Source organism: Papaver somniferum, chromosome 7, assembly GCF_003573695.1.
Source record: "Papaver somniferum cultivar HN1 chromosome 7, ASM357369v1, whole genome shotgun sequence".
Taxonomy (NCBI): Eukaryota; Viridiplantae; Streptophyta; class Magnoliopsida; order Ranunculales; family Papaveraceae; genus Papaver; species Papaver somniferum.
The window spans coordinates 168,287,532-168,307,260 of record NC_039364.1 but is presented as its reverse complement, the minus strand read 5'-3'; the positions used below and the strand labels follow the sequence as shown (position 1 = coordinate 168,307,260).

Genomic DNA, 19,729 nt, shown 5'->3' with positions numbered 1-19,729 from the left:
AAGGTACAGTTGCGCTCGTTACGTCTCTGATCCCAGCAAGATAATACACACTTGATTCCCTTAGCTGATCTCACCCACAACCAAGAGTTGCTACGACCCAAAGTCGGAGACTTTAATAAACAAATTTGTATCACACAGAAAAATCTACGATAATAGATAAATTTGTCTCCCACAGATAAACCTATGAGTTTGTTCCGTCTTTTGATAAAAATCAAGGTGAACAGGAACCAATTGATAAACCGAACTTATATTCCCGAAGAACAGCCTAGTATTATCAATCACCTCACAATAATCTAAATCGTATGGTAGCGAAACTAGATATTGCAGAATCACAAACGATGAGACGAAGATGTTTGTGATTTCTTTTTATCTTGCCCTATCGGATATATAATCTCAAGTCAATTATTCAATTGAAATTGTACGATAGAAAATGGCAAGATCAGATCGCTCAAATACAAGAGAAGTAGTTTCGTCTGGCTTCACAATCCCAATAAAGTCTTTAAGTCGTTAACCGACAGGGTCTCGAGAAGAAACCTACGGTTAAAGTAGAATTGACTCTAGCAAAACCAACTAGTATCACACAGGAGGTGTGGGGATTAGTTTTTCCAGTTGCTAGACGTCTACCTTATATAGTTTTCAAATCAGGGTTTGCAATCTAACTTACCTTGGTAACAAAGCATTCAATATTCACCGTTAGATGAAAAACCTGACTTATTCAAGCTAATATCTTTCAACCGTTAGATCGAAACTTAGCTTGTCACACACAAATGAAATGTATTTCATTTAGGTTTGAGTAACCGTACCTAAACGTGTACATTGGGTTGGTTCACAAATAGTTAACCAATGGTTAGCCATATGAGCACTTTCATATTAACCGTATTCATCTTTCTCATAACTAGTTCAAATGAGTCATAAGAACTAGTTCAAGAGTTGTTCAATTGCTTAGATCTTTATACCGGTGCGGCTACGATGTGGTCGGGCCACATCATTCGAGTATGTGGCCCATGTTTAAATAGTGACACATAGATTTTTTTTCTCCAAAACAGTTTCATTACCTAACTTTTTGTCTTAACCTCCTACTTTTTCTCAAAAAGGTAAAAAAAATACGGGGATTTAGAGGGGGCATATTTTTAATTTGAGTACGTGTCAAAATATGAAGAGGGGCCACATACAAAATATATGTGGCCCGACCACATCATAATCCGAGCGTCTTTATACATAAACACAATTGAAACAAAATCGGTTTGATTCACTTGAATCAATTCATGAACAATATATCCAGGGTTTGCAAAGATTGCATTCCTTATTGATTTATTGTTTAAGTTCATGAACTTCCGATTTGAGAAATATAAACAGCCCGTACGCGTACCATAGCTACCGGACTTGAGTTCGGAAACTCAGCAGAAATTTTCGGTTTGAAAACTTTTGTGGGTACGCGTACGGGTACGCATACCTAGGTGACTGGTTTTCAGTTTGCAAACTTCACAAATTACAGCAGAAATTTTCGGTATGAAAACTTCCGCCAGTACGCGTACGGGTATGGGTACCTAACCTGTCTCCTTCACCAATATCGCATGCACACATATGCACGCACTTGGTTTCCGGCACATGGATTTATACATTAATGTGCGAACACACTATATATGCTTATATCCATAGTTGGTTACGTAATTTCAACTCCACATTTCAATCACTGAAACATTCTTCTATAATGTTATAATAGTCGTTAGACAAAAAGAATCGACTATCGTCATCAAAGCTATTTTCAAGATTGAAACGTTATCATGACTTTCGTCACGGGTAAAGATAAAAATGGTCAAAGAAAAATCTTACCAACACATATTTCGAGAAAAAGATAGGCGAGTAAACTCTGCTTGAAATAGCAAATGTGTATGTATGAAAACTATCATACTTATACGACTTTTGTCTCAAGAGTAGAAGATAGATTAGATAGACTTTTAAGTGACAGATGAGTTCAAGTCTTCACATACCTTTTGGTCGGATGAAGTTCCATTGGTTCCTTGAGTAGTTCTTCGTCTTCGTAAGATAATCGCCATGGAGACTGGAGCTCAACTATACCTAACTATCTTAAACCGAAACTTAGTCATAAGTAAACTAGAAATCAAGACATATAGTTTTGACCACTAACATTGACAAAAAAGCTTGAGATAGAAACACATGCGAGTTCGACCGAGCAACGCTCTAACATGAACAACTCTATTTGAAACACAATTAGATTCGTTTGTTACTAAGCTATCTTAGCTTTGATTGTAAGCAAAACCTGACTTGAAAGACTATATAAGGAAGAACTCTAGCAACTGGAAAACCTAATCCTAACACTTTCCCGTGTCCTAGTTGCAAACTAGAGTCGATTCTCCTTTAACCTAGGTTTTTCCAAAACCCTATTAGGTTAACGACTTGAAGACTTTATTTGGGATTCGTGAAGCCAGATCCAACTATTTTATCTGTAGTTGTGTATTCTGATCTTACTTGTTCTATAGTGTTGAGTACTATCTTCTCTAAGATTTTCTCGAGATGTATCTCCGATAGGTAAGATATAAAAAGTAGTCACAAAGTTCTTCGTCTCAGACTTTGTGATTCCGCGGTAACTTTTTCTACTACCATATAGTTAAGTTATTGTGAGGTGATTGATATTTCTAGGTTGCTCTTCGGGAGTATAAGACCGGATTATCAATTAGTTCCTGTTCACCTTTATTTATCATAAGACGGGACAAAATTTCATAGGTACTTTTGTGGCAGACAAATTTATCTATCAGAATAGACTTATATGCATGAAACAGGTTTGTGTATAAGTCTTCGACTTTGGGTCGTAGCAACTCTTAGTTGTGGGTGATATCAGCTAAGGGAATCAAGTGCGCTGAATTTGGCGTGGTTCTAGAGGCGTAAGGAACGCGACTGTACCTTAATCGGTGTGAGACTTGGTTAGGGCTCAATTACATTCCAGTCTGAAGTTAACTTGTAGTAGGCTAGTGTCTGTAGCGGCTTAATAGAGTGTGATGTTCAATCTGGACTAGGTCCCGGGGTTTTTTTGCGTTTGCGGTTTCCTCGTTAATAAAATTTCTGGTGTCTGTGTTATTTCTTTTCCGCATTATATTTGTTTATATAATCGAAATATCACAGGTTGTGCATATTTCAATCAGTTGATAAATCCGACCTTGTTTTTTGGATATAACTTGATTGACACTTGGGCATTGGTCTTTGGTACCGTCCAAGTTATTTCTCGTATCAATCAGGCTCACGGATTTCTATCTGTTCGATTTTCGGAATGGTTTGAGAAATAGAGATAAAGCTCTTTGATATATCTCTTGATTGAGCGCGCTTTTAAGTTGGCGCTCCCGGAATTATATTGGAGTTTATTCCATACAGATTGCCGAACGAATTATTGGGTGTGGTTGTTATACCCATGCCTTTTTATTTTGCACCCCGAACTTTGACCTTTTTACCTTTACCGTTGCCTTGACTTTGAGATTGTGAATCCATATTATAAAGTGTAAAGAATGTGTGATTAGTTAATCTTGTTTTAAATCAGAAGAATATTGAGAGATAAATTTTTTTTAGAGAGATTTAGAAATTCTGGCATGAGTTGAAATGAATTTAAACTTGATTATTTATAGAGGGGGAATTGTAGCCGTTGGATGAGGAACTGTTGAGGGATGATCTACTCAGCGAGCGACAACATGACTATCGCTGGCACTAAACAGACCAACGAGCGATCATTTGAGCATATAGTGATGGACATTCTATCTCCCGGTAGACACTCTGTAGTGTATGCCTAAGTAGTATATTTGACACTTAGAAAAATCTATTTGCCACTTTTCCATACCCATAATGAGTGCTAGAGTGGCAAAATGAGGATCTTGACATGTGACATGGGAATAGACCTTAGGCCGGTTCCTATGGGGGTTGGCTAAACCCCACATTTTCCATGCCAGCTGGCCTGGAAAAATGGCCGCGCCACTATGGGAAAAAGTTACCGATCGAGTCTCCACTGAACGGTGAAGACTAGACCGCTAGCGGTGGAGGCTCGACCGCTAGCAATCTTCATAAAACCGGTCGGTCTTGTAATTGTCGCTTATTAAATAATGAAGTAACGACTATTTCCTCCCACGTCTCCCTATAAATTCACCCCATTCAATTCAATTTAATCACACATTTTCTCATTAACTCTATCATCTTACTCTTTTGTACCTTTAATCCTCTGTTTAATTTTTATTTTCAACTAAATGGATTCTTCTGACGAAGAAGTGCGTATTCATATGGATCGATTTGAAGAACAACAACGAATATCCGTTCAGGCGTTTCAACAAATTGATGATGAGTCGGATGAAGATAAAGAACTAATCAACAATTTGCTGCAGCTATATTCATCGGGGAAAATACCTAGAGATCCAGAGCCAAAAGAAGTGTTCACAAGAAGATATACGTATCAGGGTCGGGATGAATGGCACGAGAAGCCGATACATTATTATTTTCTTCCCGACTGTGTGTTCTCTGATGAAAATTTCCAAGGTCGATTCCGCATGCCCCGACATTTGGTGCTAAAAATTATTGGTGAGCTTTGTCAGGTAGAACCTCAGTTTAATTATCAGTATGATGCATTGAATATTAAAGGTCATAGCCCTGAAAAAAAGGTCACTTCGGCCTTAAGGATTCTAGGATATGACAGACCTCCAGATTCTAATGATGAGTACCTTCGCACTGGCAAAACAACCGCATACAATTATCTTTCGTTGTTTTGGGAAATAATAATTAATCATTTTGGTCCAACCTATTTACGAAAACCAAGTGACGCGGATGTTAGAGAAATATTAAAGCAAAATCAGGAAAGAGGATTTCTAGGAATGTTGGGTAGTCTTGACTGCATGCAGTGGGTATGGACCGTATGCCCTACCTATTGGGCCGGTCATTATAAGGGTCACTACGTAAAACCAACGGTTATTCTTGAGGCTGCTACTTCTTATGATTGTTGGATATGACACTTTTTTTTTGGTCTCCCAGGATCTCAAAACGATATAAATGTTTTACACAAATCGCCTTTGTTTGAAGATTTAAAGTATGGAATTTGTCCTCATTTTACTATCAATGAGAATCACTACACTCATGGTTATTATCTTGCAGATGGAATTTATCCAAAATGGTCAACTTTAGTTCAATGTTACCGTCAGCCACCTGCTGGTGAAATGGGTCGTTCATACTCATATTTCGATAGCTGAGAAAGGATGTGGAACGGGCTTTTGGAATTCTAAAGCGGAAGTTCGCTATCATTTGTGGGCCTTATCGTGGTCTAAGTGCTCGTGAAATGCATAAGACTATGCTGACTTGCATCATTATGCATAACTTGGTAATCCAGGAAACTCGTCGTAATAAGAATCGGACTAACCATCAAGACGAAGACTTAAGGCCTGAGATGATACCATCAAGAGGATTACATGCAAGGAACTATGTACAAATGACTAGTCATATTGAGTACAGAACTCTGTATAACAGATTAAGGGAAGATCTCAGGGCGAATATGTGGGCTGAGTTTGGAAGAAATGGAGGATGAATTGAGTAGTGTTGTTTCATTTGTTATTTCATATTTTTGTTTTGAAGCTGTTTAATTGTTTAAGTTTCATTTGTTATTTCATAGTTTTTTTTTGAAGTTGTTTAATTGTTTAAGTTTCATTTCTTGTTTCATAGTTTTGTTTTGAAGCTGTTTAAGTTTAATTTTTTTAACGGTCATTAAAAGTAGCGGTCTAGACTTAATCTCTAGCGGTCTAGACTCAATAGCCAACAATCCTTATAAATATACTATCACTTCATCCATTTCAAAACCACACCTTCACTTAAAAACTTCCACTTCATCGACTTCAAAATCACACCTTACTTCTCTACTTTCTGGGTAATTTATGGATGATCCTAGATTCGCTGAAGATGAAGATTTATATCTTTGTAGAAACTATGTAATATACTACCCGAAGTGAGGTGAAGAACGACGGATGAACGGTTTACCTAGTATGAGTTATTTGGGGTAAAATTCATGATGCCTTCTGCACAGAGACATGTAATCCTCATAACCGGGATCATGTTGCTTTGTTTTGCCGATTCATGACTATCAAAAAATATCTTGTGGATTTTATAGCTATGAAAAGTATTGTCGCTCGATATCGTCATAGAGGTGACACCAATGCTGAATTGGGAATACGAACTCGAGACGAGTGGCGAAGATGGAAAGGATTTTTTTTTGAATACGAAGCGCATTACCGAATTCTTAAGGAGTTTCTAATAACTCGTATGGGATGTTAGGCTTAAGTTTAGTTCTAGGCTTAAGCGGAAGTTATAAGTTCAGTTTTCATGGATGTTGTCAAGTTTAAGCTTTAATGTAATGAAAAAACTAGAACAATTTAGTTTTAGTCTTAAGTTTAATTTTCATGGATGTTGTGAAGTTTAAGTTTTAATGTAATGAAAAAACTAGAACAATTTGTAATGAAAAAAATAGAAAAATTTCATTCACCATAACCAAACTAATGCATCTTCATTAAAATTAAAGCTGATACATTAATTAATTAAGTGGCACTACTTCATCGTGGTCTTCATCATCCTCCTCTTCAGCTTGAACTCCAAATTATTTTTCTAAATTTCTCTTGTTTCGTTTTTCTTCCAACTCCTCTGCTTACCTCTCCATCTCCATCTCCCATACCATCAATTGTCTAGTATTCATTGTTGAAGTGTTTGCATTTAGAATTTTATTCTTGTCATAGTCTGAAACAAAGTTCTCTTGAGTTTGTCGATGTTTTTCATCTCCCTAGTCAAGAACTGTCGGTCTACAACTCTTTGTTTTTCGACGGTCTTCTGATGCTCTATCAAAGTATCCAAAACGCAGCGTTTCTTCCTAATAATTTTCTCTTGATCGTAGCATTGACATTGAAGTTGGAATTGTTGTTTGTTATGGTTTCTGGTGAAGAAAATGGATTATCCGAAGGGGGATGAGATGATTGAGATGGTTGTGAAGCTGGCGTTGAAGGTGAAGAAGTGTATAGTGAACTTGCAGGCATATTCTGCATGTTTGCTAACACTTATGGATTATATTTGGGAAACACTTTCAAAATATGATAACAACTTTCATAACCGAATTTTTTCCCATGTTTGTGGTGCCAATCAGTTCGACACTTTCGTTCGACATCAACATCGACAAGACCGCTCGCTCAAGCACGAGCAGCTTGCATTATAGCAGCAACATACCAGGCAACTTGGGCGTTGATTATAACGAAGCGACCAGACAATCCATTTGCATCACGATCGTTGATGTTCATAGTTTCTTCACGAAATTTAGCAAATATGTTATCCCACAACTTGGTAGATTGTTGTTGGGCACCATCAACACTATCTTGTGTAAAGAACACATAGTTTTTGCAAATGCTTTCATCTTCAACTACGATAAATTTTGGACCCCTAATCTTCTTATTTTCATTGAGTATTAGAATGAAAGAGTTGGATGATGAAATTTGTTTTAGATTAACAAATGTAGAGAGTAGAGAAGAGAAGGTGTGAGTTAAAATGAAAGAGGAATTTGGTATTTATAGGGGTGGGGGGGATTTATGGACGTTGGCACGGATTCTATGTAGCGGTGTAGACTAGACCGTCCGATCCTATAAAATCCGCTAAGGTGTACAAAACACCAAATTGTATGGTCTTGAACTTGACCTGGCTTGGCTAAGTGGGTGCAAATATGGCAAACTTGAGAGTTGGCCATGCCCATAGGAACTGTCCTTAGACATCTAATATTTACAAATTTATGTGATTGAGGACGATTATATTACCAGTGTATCACAACAATATATTGTTGAAGTCGATGTGATATATAGATACCCGATATGACTAACCATGGTTCCGATTTGTATACCAAGGAGAGACGTATAACCACTTATCTTTTTTGTTTTTGAAGGAAAAAGGCAGTGCCTGATAATTTCATTGATATGAAATTTTGGTTACATGATCAATTACATCAAAAACAAATGGAAATAAACAACTAGTACAAACATTAAAGATTTCAAAACTTAACAATAAAACCAGTATTGTACTATTCTCCAATCCATCGACGAAATTGATATCTTTCTAATGGTTATGATTTTAAACCATTTTGATTTTTTATCTTCAGAATCATGATCTTCAGATTCTCAATCATAAACATCATATATGTTATATGCTTCCATAGTGAAGAAGTAATAAGCCCAAATCGACATCATCACAATCAACATCGGTGATAATATCCGAAGTAGATTGTCGTCTTTCATAACGTACTTGATAACGATGCAGCAACACCACCAGAAAAAGCCACTATGGCTATCATATAAAAAAATCTGAATGGTATTGAGACACCATCAGATCTATAAAAACAGAGAGACAATCCCTAAAAATTGTTGGAACAACAATTACTTTTATTGGATATTTACATAAAACTAAGAAAAATAACCTTGATTTGCTCGGAAGATTTGAAAAACCAAATCAAATCCGAAAAATCAAGGAAATTTAACGATGAGATTGGTAGTTTTTTTTTCTTATATCGTATAACCCCTTATCGTTTAGCTAACTGGTATCTACCGGGAGATAGAAATAAATAAAATAAAATGAAATACTAATATTCACGTTTTATACAGTGGTGAGGCAGCTTTGAATTTCAAACCCTAAAAGCACCCTAGAGAGCACTTATTTTTCGATTGGAAATATCAAAAACCCTAAACCTCTGAAAGTAAGAAGAAGAAGAAGAATGACACAGAAAGTAAATCAATTCAAAGGGCAGAAGAAGAAGAAATCGATTCCTCCAAGCCGTCATGGAAAACAACTTATTATTCGCAAAGGTACTGTTTTCTCCTAGCCGTCTTTGTAAACCCTATTTTTTCGCCTCCGATCTAAATTTCGTATCTTTTGCAGGAAAGAAAAACTTGAAGCCTAACAAGGTCACCCAGGATATGGATACTGATCGTGTAAGTTCCTATGTTTCTCTCTCTTTAAGTTTGGTCTCTAAAAATCGATGATAATTGTAAAGGATAACGAAACTAAAACCTCTAGCTCAATAAAAAAGATGAATGCAATTCCAATTGAAAAGTCTTTCCTGTCTTTTATGGAAACACAGTCAGTATCATTAGTTTTAGCAAAACAAAAGAATAAAAAAGGTATCTGTTGGTTATATGTAGAAATTTAGTGCAACATGCTTCTGCTTCATAGGAAAAATTAGCTGTAATCTCTCTATGCAAAATAGATTTTTTTTGTTGTACTAAATTGTGCCTGTTATCCCGTTGCATAGCTTACTTATTATGGAGGAGATAGGATCATTTATACTCAAGAGAATTGTGGATTTTGTTGTTTCTTTTCCTTGACAAAATATTAGTTGTGTTGTTTGCTGTTTACACAAGATCTATATGGTTATTGAGCAAACTTCATTTAGTCGATCTTTAAACTAGAACAATGATTTTTTTTGAGAAAATGATCCACCTTTCACATAGTTTTCAGCACGTTTTCTGCATAAATGAGTCTGTAACTTCAACTTATCATCTGTAACTTCAACTTATCATTATGGATGTGTGACAAAGTATATAAAGGTGGTAGGAAACTCTTGTTTATCTGACCGCTTGAATCACCTGAAGCAAGTTAATTCATGGTTTAACTTGTTGTATCGTGATCTAATTCTTGTCCTCAACTAAAGAACTTAAGCTTGATCCAGCTGTTACTTGTTAGGATCAGGCAATGTTGCCACATGAACACCACTGTGCTTTCTAATGATGCTTTATATAAGCCATTGAGCCATTTATATCCCACACCTTGTCTTAAATATTCATCATGTCTAGCTGCTTGTTTCAGAATACAACATTTTTTTAAAACCTTACACTGGCCTACATAAAGATAACTTTAGGTCTATCTTCTCAAAAGTATGGTTTCTTTGCCGTGGATCACGATTCTGAGAGTGCTCACGATGTCAAATGAGTGTTTGTTTTTCAAAAGATGATTGTTATGGTGCCACATGTGTGTTGTGTTTCTTCTCTAGTCTCTTGTCTTTATACTATAATCTTTGATTTGAATTAGTGATGATTTGCGTACTAACAATTGCTGCTTAAACGGAATCAGGAACTGAGCAAATTCATTAATAACTGCAATGAGGTGAAAGCAGCAACAGCTGCTAACAAGGAAGGTGGTCAGCTTAGTATTGTGAAGGCAGGTCCAGAGTCAAGCAATGGTGGAAAGAAAAAATAGAAAAATGCTGATTTGTGATAAATGCAGTCAGTTTATAGTGTAAATTAGAAAGTTTATTTCTAATTTACACTATAAACTGACTGCATTTATCACAAATCAGCATTTTTCTATTTTTTCTTAATCAATAGAAAAATGCTTAATCTCATTGCAGTCAATTTTGTCCCAACATTTTTTTTCTTTGTTGAACATCATTAAATTCTTGTAAGTTGAAAAGATAATGCTTCGGAAAACTGAAATTCAGGTCTTCCTTAACTCTTTATTTTAAAGTGAGTGAGACTTCAAAGTTCCGGCTAATTTGCTTTCTGGTTGAACTGACTGGAGACTTGTTGTGGTTATAGCCCTGATCTGCCAGAGTTTTAACTCCAAAATGGCAGAGAATTGCTGCAGACGTTGGCGGCCTTGTTGTCATTTTTTGGCAAAAATATTCATACCCGTGAAATACCAGATTCTCTTCTTTTTATTGACAAAGCAAATACAAGTATTTTAACACCATGGTTGTTTGAATTTGACTCGAGTCACATATCAGATCGCTTTTTGTTTATTCTATCTGGTTCGGCTCATAAATCTGACTCGCGTATAAATCTTTTCCGATTCACATATAATGAGTTTTATATGAGTCAGATCTATATAAGTCAGTTGAGTCATGAAAAAACAAACAGCCTGTCAGAAAAGGGCAAAACAAAAAAGAAAAAATGTGCACATAATGCAGGGCGGATTGAGACTTCCAATCACCAATTATAGAGAATCATGTTTTGAGGCATGTCCAAATGTTTTCAGTGATGTCTAATAAGGACAAAATAGAATAACCAGGTAGTAAAATCAATAACAGCTTATCCACCATGTTTAATAATGAAAGAATCATTTATATTTTATATTTTATATTTTTTTTAGTTTTCCATAAGAAAAGTTTTTTTTTTTTTTTTTTTTTTTTTTTTTTTTTTTTTAGCATTTACAAAACCTAGACCTAGGTTCTGATAACTTGTCAGCCGAACCTAATTATTTTTAAAACATACATAGGATCGGTTGATAACCACTGTTTACTGCCGAACCTAAGTTCGGCTGACTCGGGCGAAAAATAGGACAACCGAACTTAGCATTGTTCTTCATAAATTGAAGTTCGGATAACATTTTCTTGTTTAATTACCAGCAGAACTGTTCATCAGCACTTTCAGAATGAACAATAATGAGTAGTTCAACTGATAATTAGTTTCAATTATTGGCCGAACTTCACTCTGTAACTGCCTGTAAACCCTAGTTTTTTTCGATTTAAACCTAATTTGTCAATCAAAAAAAGAAAAGAAAAAAAATATGTTTGTGGGTACGTTTTATTTTACATTTCCTTGTAGTGAGGATCTGGTTCTTGCTCTCCAACTTCATTCAGTTCCATTTCTACTTAAACTTCTTCTTCTTCTTTTTCACTAATCTGCAGATTAGAAAAATGACTAGAGCCTCTACATTCAGTCAAAGACGATGAAAATTGTAGGTTGGAAGAAAAATAAATAATTAAGATAAAAAATTAAAATTTTAAACAATTAAAAAAGAATATAAAAGTTTTCTGAAAAATTAAAAGAAATCTTAAATTTTTTTAAATAAAATAAGTAATTAATAAATTAATCAATGTTATATATCTAAGTGATTCAACTAGCTTCGAAAAATAATCTAAGTAATTTAACTAGCTTTAGATACCCGTTATCAAGAACGCGCGATCGGGGATATAAAAAATAATTGGGGGATATAGGAAAAGGACAAAAAATGGGATCCAAATATCAAATCAGGGTCACCCGTTATCTAAGTATTTTATGTGATTCCTAATCTACTCCTCACTAATCAGGATTAGTGATTAATAATAATTAGTAAAATCTTTAGATTTTTGATAAATGATTAATGTGTGTTATTATTTGTGTTTGGGTGAGTGAGGTGAGAGTAGAAAGAGGGAAAGCAAATTTGAGAGGGAAATTATTTTGGTGAAAATGGAGGATGATTGTGAAGAGAGAATTGTTGCTAAGAGGTTGAAAATTTGATTTTTTTTTGCTGTGAATCCACCATTTTTGCAGCTGAAAAAGCTCGGTGGCGGCATGGACGTGGTATGAATACCATGCCGGAAGTAGTCATGCCGGCACTGAGCTTACCCCATTTTAAAATTCAAGCTGGCACAGTATTCAACCAAAAAACTATGCCGGTATGCTATGTAGGGGGTCTGGGGGGTCCGGGGGGCCGTAGCCCCTCCTGACTGTGTCCCGTTTTGAATTTTTTCTGGTTTACATCACTTCCGGCACAGTTAGTTAATTCTCGAGCATGCCGACACCTTTTTCCGGCATAGTATGTTGCTTAAATTTCTATGTCGGCACACGATGTAAAGTATCCAGAGGATTGAATTTTTTTCACTTGACTACCGGCAATGATAGATTTTTATCGAGCATGCCGGCATTTAGTTACGGCATTGTATATTAGTTACCAAGCATGCCGGCACCGTTTGCCGGCATGGTTTTCATCAATTCCGGCATGGTCTTCATAACTTTCGGCGATGTAAAAAAATTATTTCCGGCATGAGATTCATCACTACTGGCATGGTATTCATCACTACCGACATGTCTTCATCACTACCGGCATGCTTCCGGCAAGGTATTCATAAATTCCGGCATGGTCTTCATCACTACCGACACAGTTTTCATCACTTCCCAATGTAAAAAAAAAATCGTTTTCAAAGTGAGGAGCCAGCAGAGAAGGAGAAGAAATTTAGAATTTGAAAGGGAATGGGGAATATTTGGGTTTCAAATCCCTAATCCTAAAAGAGATTAATAAGAAGTGAAGATGGAAATGGGGATATGATTTTGTTTTTTGATTTTAAGTTTTTAGATTTTATTTTGAAGGAAGGGTATTTTAGTATTTTCATACCCAAAAATCACCCCTTAACAAACACTACTGGTTGGGGGAAGTAATCTATATCCCTAATTGTTTTTTATATCCCCAATTGCGCGTTCCTTATCAACCTACACAAGTTAGGGTAAGTATTTTGTATGCCTCGAAACAGGATTCATTATGGACTCTAAAATGCTTCAGAAAAGAATTATAGACTTTAAAGCCCAGCGGAATATCCAAAAGTTTCATAGTTAATTTCGATCTTCTTGTTGGAAACCATTTTTTTTAAACCTATTTTGAGGCATACTCATTTTTTTTTTGAGGCATACTCATCCATTATATTATTTAGGGTGGGTTTATAAGGGGTGTCTAAAGGTAGTGTAATTACCTATATATCCCTAAATAATTTCAATTTGTCATAGTTCCCTTATCCTCAAAAACCTAAAATTAAAAATCAAAATAAACTTTAAACTTAAACATCTAAGACTCCAATTCAATAAAGAAATTAATCAAACAAAGGAAACACGAATCGAAGTGAGCGATGTTGGAATGCGAAATCCAAATATCAATTGCTCCTAGATGTATTTTAGAATGTATTCCTAACAAACCCATCTTGTTTTTGATTGATTTTATTTTGTTTGATCGGTAGAATATGATTTCAAAGATGAAATTAGGGTTTTCAGAAGATCAGTTCGGCTGATCTTGCAGTATCAATTTTGAGCCGAACTTAGTGTATGATTTAGAGAAACACTATGTTCGGCTAATGCGACTTTACAATATTTTCAGCCGAACCTCAATTTTCCAGCCGAACCTCAATTTTTCAAGCCGAACCTAGTGGATGATTCAGTTTCTGAGTGAAGTTCGGCTGATAACTTTTGAGCCGAACCTCTGTTTTTTTGAAATTATACCTAGGTTCGGCTGATACTGTTCATCTGGTCAGCAGATCTGGGTTTTAAAAATTCAATTGTTTTGCAGATTCAACTTATAAAAGGAAATTAAACCTCGATAAAAGTTTACCTCTGATTTGAATCACACATTTTGGTCACTTCTAATCACTGAAATCTCAAAAATCAAAACCCAAGCTTTTTTTCTTCACTTCTTCTTCTTCCTCTCAAAAATCCCAACTCTCTCACATAAATTTGATTTTTCTACTAATTCACCACTAATAATTTAATGTTTAATCAATCCTTAAAATTCATAAAATCATAATCATTTACACTAATTATATAAGGGTAGTTATGCCATTATCAAAAATGGTGGATGAGGGGTGATGTTATTTTTTATTTAGTGACCCTATTTTGGCATTATCTAGTATGCCTCAAAAAAATCTAGTATGACTCAAAATATATTTCTTTTTTTTTTGTGTTCTTTCAATCCAGATGGCCCAACAGATGATATATACGAAAGGAATCAATTCCAACCTCCGAAACAAACACGTAACTAAATTCAGTCTCAAAAAAAATAATTGTCGCCACAGCTACCATAACACCTTTTAACGTCTTCTTAATCCCTATATAAACCTTATTGAAATCCATGATCACAGGAATACAGAACATAAGTCGTAGACAGAGGGAAGATAGACGGGCGTGGTGGTGAATAAAAGGAAAAAAAAGTTTCTCCGTTTAGGTTTTAATAAAATAACTTAAGGGGCCTTTTAGTCTTCTCTAGACATTTTACTATTTTTTTTTTGGAACATTTTCATTAATAGAAATTCGAGGTTTCAAAGAGTTTAAGATTGAAAATAAGAGAATACAAGTTAACAATAACATACCGTAAAAGTATAATACCGAGAAATCCGACAACAGAAAGAGAAGGATTACCGGAGTAAGACGGATACAAAGCTTAGACGTATTAATGCATTAGTGTCATGTTGTTGTAGTCCTTGCACTCTACTACATGTTCTTTGTGTAGTCTCGCCTTAGCTTGACCGGATTAGGCTCAAAATCACATGTTAAGCAAATCACATCAGTTTCGCTAAAAAAATTACCACACAAGAATTTTGGAGACTAGTACCGTGAGGAAGATAAAAATAAAAATCGTTAAATATCCCTCAGGAATGTAGCAATTCCTCGTACACTGGTATTTGGAATTGATAATATCAAGATATCGATATGTAATTTTAAGATTGATAGAGAAAAACAAATCGATATTTGTTCTTGTAGGGAACATAAATCAATTAATGTTAGTTATGAATGGTTCCTTGTAAGAAATAGAACCATATTGGCTTGAAAGTAAATAATGCCAATTTATTTACATCTCATCTCATATAATTGATGGAGAAGAGAAAATCAATATCAATTGATTTATGCGATATACCAAAATCGTATTAATGATTGAAAAAAAAATAAAAAAAATTAGTCATCGCATATGGAAAATCCATTTTATGGTTGACGATTATTTCGTGTAAGAAAAAAAAAATAGAAACCACATGTGTGTAAATCACATGATCCTTGTCTAAGAGACAAGGACACCAAATATAATTGGACAAAGGTTTATAAACCATGCATGTGATTCATTGCCATAAAGACAAGTAACACCAATTTTGGTGATTACAATTTTATTAGAGGAATAAAAACTTTAAACTATCTTTTAATGAATTGGATTTTTCTTTTTCAATGAAAAAATTAGAAAAGAAAGAAAACACCAAATAATGCTAGTTACAGTTTCATTAAGGGAATAGAAATAGTAATCTTTCACTGAATTTTATTTTCTTTCTCTATGAAAAAATTAGAGAAGATTGAAAACACCCTTTTTTGGTGATTGTAGTTTCTATAAGTGAAAAACAAGAAAAGAAAGGACAACCAGACTTCAGTTGGTTGCCCATTAAATACATACTATAAAATAAAGTAAATAAATCAATTACAGTATATGAAAAGGAAAGAAGTTTAGACTTTTAGTATACTACGAGCATGCCCGTTCGCGTGCGTTATCTACAAACAAGTTCCGAGGAGTATAGATGCGTTTACTCATGTGCCCATTTAGAAAATCATTTTTCTAACTTGAACTACGTATGCGGCTGGTGTACGAAGGGCCAACGCTTAAGCAAAACATAAAACAATCAATTGGGTACATGTGATTCGTTTTTTAATAAACAATTGGGTACATGTGACTCAGCCAAGTAAATATCTCGTGATAGAAAATTTGGACCTTAGCTTTGGACCAATAGCTAATTATGGCAAAAGGCAAAAAAAAAGAAAAAAATTCCACTTATTTGACACCCACATTTTTCCTACTTGCCAACCACCTTAATTACCACTCTTACCTATCCTATTCACCACCCATATATTTTCCCAAATATCTTAAATACCACCCAACAACAAAACCACTTCGATCCTTCTTCACCATCTCTTCAGCGGACTAGTCTTTTGCACCATACTCACTTACCGATCACCACCATCGCTCAATTTTGTTTCATTTTTATTACTGAGTTTTGATTTTGTATAAAAAATATGACTACAAAGAAAGCATGAAATGTTCTAGCAAAATCAAAACGTTGCATATCAAAATTCAATTTGATTCTTTTTATACTATTGTGACGAAGAACCACTACATTTCTTAAGAAAATAACAAGATGAACAACAAGTCGGTCATTAATGAACGTAGTAGGTGACCTGGTCGGTCGTTACTGACCGACTGCGGGGGTATTTAGTCGTCCATACCTGGACGTCTTGCAGTTCTATCAACACACACGTTGTGTCTTTAATTGGGATACATTTGTGGTGATTTCTTGTCTTATTTGTCTCATGTATTATTTTTTTGGTTAAATGGAAGTGCAAGATCACTATAGTATTGTTTACCGTTTGTGAGCACACAAACCTGCGTGAGGGTCCGAACGCTCACAATCAATCATTATCATCTAAAGAGATTGTAATGATGATATCCTGGTGTTGATTTATTGGTTCAAAACCTTCGGGTTTATCATGGCCTCATCTAACAACTCCATGCGAGGCGTTTGCGCATGGGATATAAGTATTAAGGAAAACAAAACATATAAGTAAACATCCATGGAGCTAAATAAATGTAAAGTGCTGAAATATAAATAAGACCAAGGTTTACGTGGTTCAGCACTAAGGCCTACATCCACGGGGTTTGTTGTTTTACTATGTTCTTCACGGTTACATGAATAGTCGAATGACTTTTGGGTTTACATATTTCTCTCTTCTAAGTGATTAACTTACCCTTGCAATCTCTCTCTCTCTCTCTCTCCTTCTCTCCCTGATTTTTCCGATCCCTTTTCTCTTGGTGGAGATTGGGTATTTATAAGGTTAGAACGTGGGACCCATCTCTGAAGACCGTTGGAACCTTATCTTCTTGTGTCCTTGCGTCCATCACGCGGAGGTCTGCGTTTGCCCCTTGATCCCGCAGAAGCATCCTCGCTCGTTCCACAGGTTGGTCGACACGTACACTTCTCAGAGTGTTTAATGCGGGTAGTTGAGGGGTCTGCTCGTGTCAGACAAGTGTCTTCTGCCCCTGTCAGTCCGTGTCAGCTAACTTTCTCTCCACCGTTGATCTTAGCTTCTCTTTTGGGGATGAGATAAAGTAACTCCTCGGGGTTTATTTGGTGTTTCGTGACGCATCATGTTTTGATGTTTTGGCCTGCATGCTTTCCACGTATCTTTTTATATACACGTGTCTGATAGTGAGATATATGTGTACACAATTTGCCCCTTTTCTTCGGGCTTGAATGACTAATGGGTGCCTTGAAGAAAAACTATCGTCGCATATTCTTCTCACTCCTAATAACTTCTCCTAGATACTTGGGCACGTCTTTTATTCGTGCATTAACTGCTTATATAACGGGCACGTTTCCCATTCCTCCCTTAATTTCCTTCTCTTTCTTTCGGGTATTTTAAGGATAGAAAGGAAATTTAATTTCATTCTTCCTAAACGCTCTCTCATGTTTTCATTCTTTTTTTCAGCCCTTAAATTTCCTGTCTGTCTTCATTGAACCTGTGACCTTAAATTCTCTGTCAGTCTTCATTGCACCTGTGATCTTAAATTCTCTGTCAGTCTTCATTGCACCTGTGATCTTAAATTCTCTGTCAGTCTTCATTGCACCCGTGATCTTAAATTCTCCCCACCTTAGCATTAATCACGCCCGCTTCCCCTGTTTGTTTCTTCTACTGCTGTTTTTGCCGGTAAGTTTTTCTTTTCTTTATTTCCACTGTTTCACGCTGTGTTGATTTGTGAATTCTCTGCTACTGTTGTTCCTTGTTTGTGATGAAGGACTTCTTCTGATGCTTGCATACTAGTTTTCCCCTGTTCTTCATCTTAAATTAAGGAAGCCACTACTTCGAGGGTGTGAATTTTATGAAATTTTGAGCATGTATACTAATTTAGGGTTTCTGCGTTATCGTGTGTGTATTGCTATGGATGTGGTTTTTTGATCTTTGGTAATGTTTTATGATTGTGTGTAACTCATTCTTGATTTTATTCTTTTCGCAGCCATGTCTGACCGTCCGCGGATTACTTATCAGACTCCTGATTCTGGGCTATCGAGATCTCCTCCGCGTCGAGAGTCTCAAGATGATGTTCGTCGGAGTCGAGTTTCTTCTGGAGCGAAAGCCTCGTCCTCTAGGGAAGAGATTCCTCCGACAATTCTGTCTGGTTCCCGAAGAGTCTTCGATCGCTCAGCGGCTCGTCCTCGTGATGATACTAGGAGTACGCAGGCTCCGCCCCGCGCTGTTGCTTTTGACATTCCTCCTCTACGTTCGTTAGTGCCCGAGCAGCATCTGCGGTCTTCTCCAACTTTTAAAGGGAAGAATACGAAGGGTGTAGCTCCTAGGGTTGAATCTTCAAAGAATCCCCCCGTGAAGAGAAAAGCTTCGGAAGCGTTCGTTAGTTCATCCGGCCCCGCCGAGGAGGATGAGGCTGCTCCCTTGATACGCAGTGTCTCTGTTAGCAGGAAAAAAGTAACCTTCAAGCATATCGATCTCGAAATATTCAAGGAAAAGCATGAGCTTCAAGCCTTCGGGGTTCGTTTCTATGCCCCTGAGGATGATATTACGTATGAGCTTATCTCCAAGTATGAGTTCGATGAATTTCATTTGTTAACGACGGTTGGAGCATTCGAAGCTGGTCTTATGCTGCCGTTGTACAAATCAGGTGATTCCTTCTACTATGACGTGCTCGCTAGTCGTGAGGGCTCTTCCACCAATACTCACAGCCGTTCCGTGTCCCAACTATCGGGGAATTATCTCCGCGCCCTGAAGGAATGCTATCTGCGGAGTAAGGGGGAAACTTCGATGACTTGTTACGTCCCCAATCCCATGGATAAGGAATGGTATACTCCTGAGAATTTCAATAACTCCTTCGGTGATTACGTCAATAGTAGGAATCGCAAGCCGTGGAGTGTCAGCCTTCGGAATCTCCCTGCTCCTCGGGGCGAGATTCGTATGTTAAATGAGGTCAGCGATGCCAAGCTGAAGTATGTTCCTGGCACGGAGGCGTCTAGTCGTCGGAAACTCTTCCCCGCGCGAGAGAGGATCAATCGCGATCATGACTATGAGTGGCACGCCACCGTTATCGAGATAGTTGGTCCGTGGGCTTACGGTTGGATTCCTGGTCCCCGCGGTTGGCGGCCTACCGAGAATAGTAAGCCGCGCGAGTCTCCTCCTGTTCG

At 36.6% G+C, this 19,729-nt stretch overlaps 2 protein-coding genes across 2 annotated transcripts; both read left to right on the top strand.

Annotated features, from left to right (window-relative positions):
- Positions 1–4,277: 4,277 nt before the first annotated feature.
- On the top strand, positions 4,278–5,234 carry LOC113295517. Its single transcript, XM_026543846.1, has 2 exons — positions 4,278–4,722; positions 5,020–5,234. The coding sequence occupies exons 1-2, from the start codon at positions 4,278–4,280 to the stop codon at positions 5,232–5,234; spliced, it is 660 nt and encodes a 219-aa protein (XP_026399631.1).
- Positions 5,235–8,669: 3,435 nt separating this feature from the next.
- Positions 8,670–10,282, top strand: LOC113293149. The gene is made up of 3 exons (XM_026541890.1): positions 8,670–8,858; positions 8,932–8,984; positions 10,123–10,282. Exons 1-3 carry the CDS (start codon positions 8,768–8,770, stop codon positions 10,246–10,248), a joined length of 270 nt encoding a protein of 89 aa, XP_026397675.1. The 5' UTR covers positions 8,670–8,767; the 3' UTR covers positions 10,249–10,282.
- The last annotated feature ends 9,447 nt before the right edge of the window (positions 10,283–19,729 follow it).

Bases quoted from the DNA above. Each gene is read 5' to 3' on its own strand.
- LOC113293149 (XM_026541890.1), top strand. From the start codon at position 8,768: ATGACACAGAAAGTAAATCAATTCAAAGGGCAGAAGAAGAAGAAATCG. The intron at 8,859-8,931 runs GTACTGTTTTCT...TATCTTTTGCAG, and splicing joins ACAACTTATTATTCGCAAAG to GAAAGAAAAACTTGAAGCCT. The intron at 8,985-10,122 runs GTAAGTTCCTAT...AAACGGAATCAG, and splicing joins AGGATATGGATACTGATCGT to GAACTGAGCAAATTCATTAA.
- LOC113295517 (XM_026543846.1), top strand. From the start codon at position 4,278: ATGGATCGATTTGAAGAACAACAACGAATATCCGTTCAGGCGTTTCAA. The intron at 4,723-5,019 runs GCAAAACAACCG...TTGGTCTCCCAG, and splicing joins TGATGAGTACCTTCGCACTG to GATCTCAAAACGATATAAAT.